At 35.3% G+C, this 11,239-nt stretch overlaps 1 protein-coding gene across 1 annotated transcript; it reads right to left on the reverse strand.

Moving 5' to 3' along the window:
* Nucleotides 1-148: 148 nt before the first annotated feature.
* Nucleotides 149-10,778, reverse strand: LOC131946335 (protein FAM91A1). The gene is made up of 20 exons (XM_059307027.1): nt 10,553-10,778; nt 9,470-9,554; nt 9,004-9,213; nt 8,811-8,878; nt 8,535-8,651; nt 8,264-8,354; nt 7,702-7,764; nt 7,293-7,399; nt 6,966-7,004; nt 6,142-6,275; nt 5,523-5,701; nt 5,020-5,114; nt 4,691-4,777; nt 4,232-4,446; nt 3,956-4,043; nt 3,418-3,528; nt 3,089-3,266; nt 2,033-2,591; nt 1,578-1,647; nt 149-1,432 (listed from the first exon to the last, which is right to left on the reverse strand). The coding sequence occupies exons 1-20, from the start codon at nt 10,628-10,630 to the stop codon at nt 1,304-1,306; spliced, it is 2,703 nt and encodes a 900-aa protein (XP_059163010.1). The 5' UTR covers nt 10,631-10,778; the 3' UTR covers nt 149-1,303.
* Nucleotides 10,779-11,239: the final 461 nt, after the last annotated feature.

Raw genomic sequence — 11,239 nt, forward strand, 5'->3', positions numbered from 1 at the left:
AATTAAAAATATTTGTTCCATATGTGTATGTTTTAATAAACTCTTGGTAGAATCTGAGTCAAACGACGTATTGAATAAATCCAACAACATACAGAGTGATACATAGGTAGTGAGTTGAACATATGGGGGGGGGGGGGGGGGATGGACATTTATGCTGGGAGTTGGAACTTGATGCCATCATTTAAAAAAAAAAGATCAAATTGCATGTCATAAATAGACAAGCCCTTACAAAAGATATCTCAAACTGTTGGTTATGCCTGTCATGTGGTTGTACATTCAAAAACAAAAAACATTGGGGCCTTTCCATACAAGATGTTTCAAAGAAGGTGAATGCATAATAAATGTTATGTAGTGCATGTTCCCATCCAACATTCATTTTATTTACATCTTAAATAATTAGAACTATATACAGAATTACCCATTAACAAATATTTTGTTACATATAAACAATTGGATAACATAAACAAACATCAATAAAACAGCAAGCTGTACATCTTTATCCATACAAATGTTGAAATAGTCTCTTCATAAACAAGCTAACCACACACTATTTGTTTGAACCAGTGAAAGGACATTTTTAGAAACAGTTAAACCTGAAGGAGAGGAAACTGTTCATTAAAGCTGAATAACTGTCATCTTAATACAACACTAATAAACTAATTCTTAAAGCTTGACTAGTAAATGTATGACTTGTCACATAGAAGGAATGATTTCTGTGTGTAAAGCAAAAAAATTAAACTAAAACAAAATTCTGTGATCTCACAAGACAAAAAAAAATTGTATTTTATTTCCTTGTGAACAATCTTTTGAACCTGATAAGGCATTGTTACGATTCCAAAAGCTGATCGAAGAAGAGGCATAACAAAGAGACCTTAATCATGCAGCTCCACAATTTTCTAACAAACTTATTTGACTCATAAGAAAAGATATCACACATTTCTTTACTTAGCTGCTACATCTGCTCATACACCTAACAACTTTTCATAAAACTGAGGTACAAGTTTGAGACTATATCCTTACTTTAAAGGATTTTATTTTTAATTTACAAAAATTAAGAAAACTGAGACTTCTGTGTTTTAAAAAAAAACAAAAACATGAAGTTGTGGAAATGATTTGAAATCTTTCAAAAATGTTAGGTAGGCAGTCACAGATGCTACATAAGTGTAGCAACAGTTCGTGGTCAGAACAGGTGTACACCTGTAGCATGTGCTGGTCATACCAGAGTTGAAGGCTGCTAATGGCCATTAGATTTTCATCTTCAAAATATTGTCCTCGATGATTCCTAACCAGAAAAAACAACCTACTAATGCCCCTTCCATACAAGAATATTTGTTCCATCAAAAAACAGATTCTGAGATGGGAAAAGTGAGCAGTGCTCATCCTTGTTCTGTGGGATGCCTTGATTGTCCACGTCTGCAACTATGTTTGGAACCTATTTTGGACCAAAAAGAAAAATGATTAATTTTTCACTATAATTAATTTAACTGAAGAGTTATAATTAAAAAATTACTAATACAAAATCTTATAATCCAATCAAGCACCCATAAAATGAAAGATATGGAGAAAGTCAGTGGTACCTGCCAGGCCATGATGAATTCTAACAGTTTTAGAGACAGCATGCGGCTAGACTGGAGCAGCTCTTGCAAACTGTTCAAATAGATGAAAATAGGCATGAAATAAAACAACCCCAAAACTTAGATTTATTCAGGTGCCTTTGTTAAGCTGGCTTTACACAAGTAAAAATTTTTAAAAGTGTTAAAAATTTTGAAATAGTACTTAGTGTATATTGTATATTTTGTGTTAATGGGGCTACATTTTTTAAATAAATTTTTTGCGTTATTTGTTTTATTTTCATTGTATGGCTTAAGCTCTGTGACTTTCTCTCACATGTCCTTAAATAGGTTCCAATAAAATCAACATTTACATGTTCAGTCTAACTTTGGGGTCTATAAATTCTCAAAAGTACTTCTAATTTGTGTCAGAATCTATTTAATTAATTCAAGAAAATATGTGTATAAAAAAACTATTTTACCTTTCTTGCTTGAAGAGTTTCAGTCTAGAAATCCTTGAGCAGACTTCCTTGTTGAGACTTGTGTTGAACAAAGGCAGGCCATAGCAGAGATCCAAGAGCAACCACTCACTTTCTTGTAGACTCTCAGGTGACTTAATGCCAGTGCCAGGTAACACAGACTTACAATCTGGCCTCTTTACGTCTAAATGAAGGTTATGTTTTGTCTCTTGCAGAGTGTCAGGGTTTTCAGAGAAGACATTGTTTTCCAAGTTGTCTAGCTCTGAGAGCAAAACCTCCTCGGAGTGCTGGTCCTTGAAACCATTGCACGGCAGGAGTGCCGCATCTTGTTCAGCAGCAGACGTGGTGCTGCCACTGGGCTGGGAAGATGTTTCCACACTTCCTGGGCTCATCTCTGTGGCCATGTGAGCTTCTGGCAGGTCAGGTTCAAGGCCGTCCTCGTGGATCTCCTCCTTGTGAGGGTTGAGGAGGGTCACATAGCCACAAGTGTGGACCAGATCTAGTGTCTGGCTCAGCTTGTTTATGGCCTGGTGGCACTGATGGTAGCCATCTGTGAATGTACCTGAGAGAAAAAGAAATACATATTTATTACACAAATGCACCTCAAAAAAAACAAAAAAAAACACAACACATTTAGATGACACATATTAAGTATTTTATAGCCACCTGCAAATGTTCCTGAAATAAACAAACACAAATTTAAAAGACACATTTCAAGTTTTATAGCCATTATGAATGTTTCTGAAAAAGAAAAAAAAACTTGTATTTTTAAGACCTGTTTAAATCTGTGAATGTTCTTGAAAAAAACAAAATTCAAAAGACAGATTTAAAGTACTGTAGCCATCTGTGGATGATCCTGGAAAAAAAAATAATGTATAAGACCTATTCTTTAAATATTAGACATTTATTTTATGTTTAAGTAATCTACAAAACACTTATCACTATAGAGATAAAAGAAATCTTTCCCAACTTGTGTAACAAGTACTGTGTCTGACCTTTAGATTTTGCATGGGATAGAGTACAAGATGGTGAAAATCATTAAAACAATTGCGTATTTACCTAATGCTTCATCAAATGGGAAAGGGACGTGTACGGTCATGCCTTCAGCGTGGACACCATGACCCTGTACAAACACGGCCGAGTGGCTGAGTGCGTCATTCAGCGTCAAGAGGATGTTTGATGCTGCTATCACACCTGGGTCGTGACCCCATGTTGTTACAAGAAGACGGTCATAGGCCTGAAACATGTACACAGAATATTTTAAAATGTTGCTTAAAATGTACACAGATTGTCACCTATAAAAGTAAAACAAGACAAAACTGGAGGAAGAATAAATTTGAGGTAGGCTACTACTTAGAGCAATGTGTAAACTGCCACTTGATACTCACTTTAAAAACACGAGGCAAACGGTGCAGCCTGGTCCCTTTCATCAACAACAGTGAGGGTGGTCCACAGCCAGTGATGTGATAGATGAACAGCTTAAACCACACAGAGCTTACCTGGAACAAACAACACAATATACATGTGTCCATTTATTCATTTTGATTAAAAAATATTGCAATGACAAAAAAGTGAGCTTTAGTCTAATCTAAAAACTGCAGGCTTTAGATGAGGGGGTCAGCGTGGTAAAGCTCATGGTTGCTAAACCAAAAGGTCTCACGTTCGAACCCTTGGGCAAATGAGGCTAATTAGCTGGGGACAGCCACTCTTCTAGGAGAGACAACTCAAAAATCAAACAACTGCTGCCTTGTAGTTTGTACTTGGTTGGACAAAGGCTATGGAAGCAAATCCAAAAAGAAAAGCAGGCTGAAATCAGAGTCAATGGCCTGTTTGGCGCATAACCAGTTGACAGGCATCCTTAATTGAGCTGGAGGTGATCCCTTCCAACACTACAATTAAGAACAAAGAAGAAGAAGATAGTCTTACCTCAGGAATTGCAGGCCCAATATGTTGAGGCACACAACTACTCACAGGCCGAATCTCCTTACTGAGTGGGGCCATAGACACTAAAAGACTGGAATAGAAAAATTCAAATAACAAGCGCTATAATAATTAACATTTCTCATTTATAAAGCTAACGTCATTTAACTTAAATCGAAAGCTACCAGCTAAAAAAACTGCCGGAAGGCCTTATAAAAAAGTAACTAGCCATGTTTTAAAGATGAATCTCATTTATCCAGGTAAAAAAATGTTGACAGCTACCTGTAATTTTTGTTGAGGACTCTTGACCTTGTCTCAGGATCAAGTCCAAGTAGACTTTCACAGCGCAGGAGGTCAATCCCTTGACCATTGTGGACAACCCCGGAGTCTGCCTCGTCCACCAACTCCTTGTTGTACCTCAAAAACCTGACCGTGTCCCGCAGGGTCAGTGCATGGTCAAAATAACGCCTGGCCTCACCTTCAGCATCTGAGCCTACCTGCAATATTCATTTTTACAAACTACAACTTTCAAAACTTCTAATAGTTAATCAATGTGTTTATGGCTATACCTTCTCCACTCTGACAACTTCAAATTCAGATTTGCTCCCATAATCAATGCCTAACATTCACTATTCACACAACTTCTAATTCTGATTATTCTTTTGATCAATGTGTCTATAGCCCTACTTTGGCAAGTTCTAATTCTATTTGTTCTGATATTCAATGTGTCTATAGGCCTACCTTCTCCAACTCTGAGAGAAAACTCTCCATAGATTCATCACTCAGCTTCCCAACTTCAAACATGGTGACAGCATGACTTTTTAAACCCTGCAATCAATGATACAATAGAATTATTTTCCTATGGTCACTTATACAATGAGTTATTTTCCTATGGTTAATTGTACAATAAAATTTATTTACAACTAGCGTCAAGCATAGGGATAGCATAACTTTTTAAACCCTGCTGTCAATGATACAACAAAAGTACCTCAACTGGATACAAACTTACATTAACCAGATAAAAAAAAGAAAGAAAAATCTAACGAGTTTGAAAGTAACAGTGTATGTACCGGAGATAAATTTCCCATCATAAGAAATGCTGTGAGAGTTGAATCAAACAAGAAGGCTATCCTCTTAGTTTGGCTGGATGTGTGGGAAATCATATCTGTTAAAGAGAGAAAAAAACTTAGATAAAATAGCATGACTACCATAAATAATATTTAAAATCTACAAGAAAAAAAAAAGTTTAAACAAATGCTTCAAGTACCGCAACAGACTAGGGAAAAAAGATTTGTTCAATTCTAAGGAGAATACACACATTAAGTCAATGAAGGAGCAGCATTTACTGCCCCCGCATTGTCATTTTATTAACAACCATCACAAATAGTAGAAACTTAGTTTCTGGCAATGGTTTAAATTCAGCTATCTACCATGTACCCACTTCATACTTTTTTTTAGTCAGAACACCCAAAATGACTGGTCAAAATAATTAACAAATACAGGGAATAACTACCAAATAAAAAAATAGAGCAAAATTATAAGGACAATATTCTTCTCCTACAACCCTGCATACATTCATGAAGTGACCTTAGAATAACAGCTGATTTCTGCTTGCCTAATTGATCTAATCCGACAGCCATTCCAAGTCCTCTTTCATCAATAATTGAATTTGACTTGGTGATCTCCCCTCCTGCATCTAGGTGTACTGAGCTACTGAGGTCATCAATCAAAAGTGTGCGCTCTTCATTTGACCTGCAACGAGAAAACACATTTGACACTTCAGTATTTAACACTGGTAAAATAAAAAAAACTAATACTATCACAAGTTTTCAAATAAAGAACAATGTTAGCATTTATAGAATAAACTTATGAGTACGGTTCACTGCAGTAAATATATTTATATTATGAGTACAGTTCACGTTTATAAATCTATTTAACCAAAGATTAAATAAGGATTTCCAAAAAAAAAAAAAAAGCCTGTCTTAAAAAATATGCACCCAGCTAAAAAAATAACTATGAAACATGAAATTACTTCTAAGAGAAAGAGCTACTTGATGGTTTGAGGTAAAAAAAAAATCTTCAGTTGTAACCAAACATGAGTTTTTTTTTTTTAAATAATGCTGTTTTTGGATGCAGTTCTCAATGAAAAACATACTTGCTGTTTTAGACCAATTTTTCAAAGAAAAACATACTTGCTGTTTTTAGACAGAGGGCCTGAGGTTGGGGACTCCTGGTTGATGCACCATGATGGATGGAGGTCAGAGAGGTCAAAGTCTGTTGACTTTTTCTTAGCAAAGCCCAGCCGGCAATACATTGATACTGCATTCTGTTGATAGAAACAGGTTTGTTAGGGAACGTGTATGGGTGCAAGTGGCATCTAGTTTACTTGATGGTACATACTAAATAGGGATGATGTGGCCTAGCGGTACAGCTAGACTGCTAACCTGAGAGTAACTAGTTCAAATCCAGGTTCAAGTCAGTGAAACGTCCCTGATAGATACCTAACTCTAGTTAGTGAACAAAAGGCGGCTAAGCATAGTGCTAACCACATTATCCCTTCCAATGCAGAGGTCAGAGAAACAGGTGAACTCTACTTCATGGACTGTACTGTTAGGTTCAAAAAGGGAACTTTTACAAAGTAAATACTGTTACATCTCTAGTTGCTAGGTATTGTGTAAATCTGGCTTAATAGTCAAACAAGATACTAAAACAATCTTAATCACAGTTGAGTGAAATATTATTGATTCTAATCCAACTCAAGTAATTTGTTGAAATAAGTGTCTGTCCTGGTTTAACAAGCTTTACTAATAAGAAAATCCACATTTCATGAGAAAATAATGTGTTTCAAATGCTTGTGGCATAAAGCTAGGAATTAATTTAAATATTTATGAAACTATAACTAGAAAACTTTACAGCTAGAAGAGCTTGTTTTTAATAACACAGAAATGTTATAAATGCAAGCAAGTCAATAAATAACAGTAAATGACTGACAAAAATTGCCATAAAACAGATTTACCTTGACAAGAGAGAGATCAATCTGTAGGACATTGGCAAGCTGGGGGGCAAAAATAACAATACAGCATTCTTAAAATAGCTTGAATAAATATAGCACATCATAATTCAAATAAACCACTTTATTGTTATTTGAAATGCTTCATTTACCTGCATTTAATACAAATTATAAGATTTGGCTGATGAAAATTAATTTCCTCTACAATAAGCAGTACTTACAATATTTACAGTTGGTATTTCTAAAGTCTAGTTTTCAAAAATAATTTTAACAATTCAAAACCTCAGTAAACAATGTACACAATGGCAACATGTTTCAACCATTAAAACTGACCTCAGCAATTGGTGTCTGCTCATCAATTGAAACAAATATCTTGTAGAGTAGGGTCTCAAAGTAATCTCCCAACACCCGATTCATCACAAAACCTTCCAAAGGGGGCACTGAAAAACAAACCCTGATGAGCTTCCACATTGTTTTCATAACTTCTGTAGAAACTTGTGGACTTTATCAAAGCCACTAATACATTTCATAATGCATTAACATTGAGAGCATTGTTGAACTATATTTCAACATTTATTTCCAAGTTAAGACATCTGACATTGTGAAATAATTTTTTTTTTTAAATTTTAGAGAAATTGTTCTACTGCTATCATTAAAACAAGCCTTACTCTTATAGCTCAACTGTACATAGGACAAATTAAAATTAAGATTAACACAGAGCTAAAGAAATCAAGGTACATACCACTGATACAATCATCATCTCCAATGGGCACCTCAAGGTAAATCAATCCTTTTCTGTAGAGACCTGAGTTTGAGAAATAAAAAATGTTACAACTTTATTTGTATATACAGTGGCAAAATAAATATATACAGGACTTGTGTCAATAAACATCTAGGTATTTATTTCTATACACCCAAGAAACACATTACTGTGTTAACTCTTAACTGCGACACACGCAATAAAGAAACAGACTGCTCTGCTTAATCTCGACTGTCAACACCCAACAAAGAAACATTACTTTGTTTATGTGGCCTTCTAAAAGTAAAGTTCCCTTTTAGAACCTGAAGGTCCATGGGGCATGTGAGGTAGAGTGCATCTGTTTATGTGACCTTGGCATATGTGACCTAGGGATAGTGTGGTCAGCATTATGCCCAGCCGCCTTTACTTTCCTTAATGTGAGTTAGGTACCCATCAGAGCTGGGTAGATATGGGGACATTCTACTGGGGACTTTCGGGCTCTACCGCTAAGCCATGCCATGTTGACTTCTAGGCACCCCAAAAAGAAACAGACTATTTTTCTTACTGTTAACAACTTCCTTGTCCATTTCTCCAGCTATCTGTGGCCCAGCATCTATCACAGTGTCAATGACTTTCTTTTCTGCTGTTGTGCACATCTAGAAAAGTGTGGAAACAAATTTTACATAGGTGAATAAATAAGGAAATAGCACACAAGACACTGCATTCATGCATGACCAAAAGTCATTAGGAAGTTTTGATTTGCTGTGTAAATGTTTGTTTTGTATTGAGATTTTGAGTCTCTGACATTGATACAAGAGTCTGAGAAAAAGTTATACCCTGATATCGTCCTCTGTAATGTAGCCAACTTGGACAATCCACCAAGCATCAATTGAAACTCCTTCTATTGGCTGACTTGGCAGTAATTCTTTGACGGGTCGTTTTCTAAAAAATTTCTAAAAAAAGTTTCTACTTTACTAATTAATCTATTAATACAACTAAATGCAAATGATGACCAAATTAAAGTCTCAAGTGTTGAACAAGGAATAACATTTGATTTAATTTAGAGTGTGTAGCAATAATTGTATGTAATTAGTTTGTAGTTAAAAGTTTACCTTTGAAGATCTGCACTGATTCATCAGATCAATATATTGATTGCGCCCTATGCCCAATAATCTAAGACCTGAAATTTAAAAAAAAAAATCACTTATAAAAGATTATTTAAATTAGGCAACAAAATAAATTTGAGAAGCTTGTAAAGTAGTACAGTAGGAGTAGTCTTAAATCTGGTAGATCTAGTCAACTCACAATCAGCAGCAGTAAAGTTGGGCAGTGAATCATAACTTTTCTCCTGGCTCATGATATCTTGCATCATGTTGCAGTAGTAAGAGAAGGGTGTCATTCTCAGGCCTTTGACAAAAATATCTGACAGGTGGTAAGGATAAAGCATGAGATGCTCTCTACTGTATTGTAGCACCTCTTCATAATACCTTTGCTCATCCTTTCTAATGTTGCGCACTGCAGAAACAAATAGAGAACTTTTGAAATAGCAGGCAGTTTTAGTTTTTAATCATTATAATTATACTTATGATGCGGTTATTCTGATGTGCAGTTTACTTACTTATCAATATATTGCAGTTATTCTAACTTAGCATAAATAATGAAAACTGATTGTTTACATCCAAATTCACACTACAGTTGAACAGATAGTTAGTATTTGTATAGAATATAGGATGCAAGCTTTTGTTTTCATTTGTATTAACGGTTTTCTTACCTAAGTTTCCTTTGTGGCGGAGCTGATTTTTAACACTAAAATTTACTACAGCCTTTTCATATTCCCTTTGAGAGTTTCCATAGCTCTGAAAGTAAACATAAATTCCATTGGTATTAGCTGAAGGTAAGTTGTGCCATCAAATATTGCAAATAGCTTAAGATGAGTTTAACTAGACCTAAATCTTTTACTGCAAACAGGCATGCAACCTAATAAATGATCAAATTCTACTATTCTAACAAAAAGCTTTTATTATTTTTTTATAAAGACCTAGGAGTAATATGTAAATGTTATTTGCTAATGAAATTAGTGCAAGCTACAAATGAATATTTAATATTTAAGAAATTACTATGAAGTTATACCCACAGTTTGTCTTTATTATTTAATCTATACCTTTAACTTTAGGCCTAGTTACTAGTTTACGAAACCTAGATCTAGTACCAAACTATTGTTATGATTAAATTGAATTAATAATTCTAGTAGTTCTCTTCTAGGTGTAGAATACATGATCTAGATTCTAGATCTAGCTAGTAGTAGATCTAGTATTATTAAACAATAGCAATTTCTAGATTTAGATTTCACTTCAGAGCATCAAGTCCAATCAAGTGCCATCAAGTATCAGTCACTGTCAGTGTCACTATTGACTATAACTATCAGTTCATTATCAAGTAGATCTAGTATCTAGCTTTGCCTCTAAGCCAGTCTAAGCTGCTTACAGTGCTTAGGCTTATGCTTAACCCCCTTAGTCCCTTAGCCTTAAACTGAAAACTGCCCTTATTTCTTAAACTAGACTAAGACTAGCTAATAATTAATTTAATAACAATTGATGGACTCATAAGAAATTGTAGGCCTAAAGAATAGGGCCTAAAGATTTTAATTAAATTTAATTTAATACATCTACCTACATCGTTTCTTCACTAATGTTCAATCATAAATGTATTGTAGCGTGAAACTATGAAACATAACCGGAGGGGGGGGGGGGAAGAGGGGAGGCTAAAAGTCTAGTAAAAGTTCACTGTGTTGTGTTAGTGTTACTGTTAGTGTTAACTAAACTTCTATAATATAAAAATAAAAATGTTACTTTACTTGTCGAACATTTGCTGGCAGTTTAGCCCAAGAATGATTTTGTCGAATGTGGTTCTCTGCTATACTTTCGGCACTCATGACGAAAGCAAGAAACTACTTGATTTTGCAGAAGAAAAGCTGAAAATAAGGTTCAGTTTAAAAATATTTGGACATCTTGACACGAACCGTGTCCACGGTCTACAGCAGTCTCTGTATTTTGTTGTTGATAGAACCTATTCTATTTTCCTCCACCCACAAAAGTTCTTCCGGATCAATCACGTGATTGGTTGCGTAGTTAAAAATAGGAATCTCTATGAAAATTAACTTCAAAAATGATTTTAGATCAGTTTCTTCCAGGTATCTCTTCGGGGGGGGGGGGGGGGGGGGGGGGGGGGGGGGGGAGCCCCCGAAAAAAAAGTCTACCGCCCCCACGAACGAAATGGAATTTATATAGGAAATATATACTTTTAACAGTGTCCGCCCCCCCCCCCCCCCGGAAATTTTAGTCCCGAAAATTTCAAGTGCCCCCCCCCCCCCCCCGGAGAAAGAAGTCTGCAAGAAACACTGTTTTAGATCTGGATTCTAGATCTATATATAATAAATTCTAATATAAGAAATTGGATCTAGATCTAGAGTCAAAATAAAAAAATGTCTAGATCTACATTCTTTTATATTACCCTTTCTATTGGTTTTATGAGTAGTGACACT

The sequence above is a fragment of the Physella acuta genome, unplaced genomic scaffold (assembly GCF_028476545.2).
Source record: "Physella acuta isolate Inbredline_101_S28 unplaced genomic scaffold, ASM2847654v3 ptg000554l, whole genome shotgun sequence".
Taxonomy (NCBI): Eukaryota; Metazoa; Mollusca; class Gastropoda; family Physidae; genus Physella; species Physella acuta.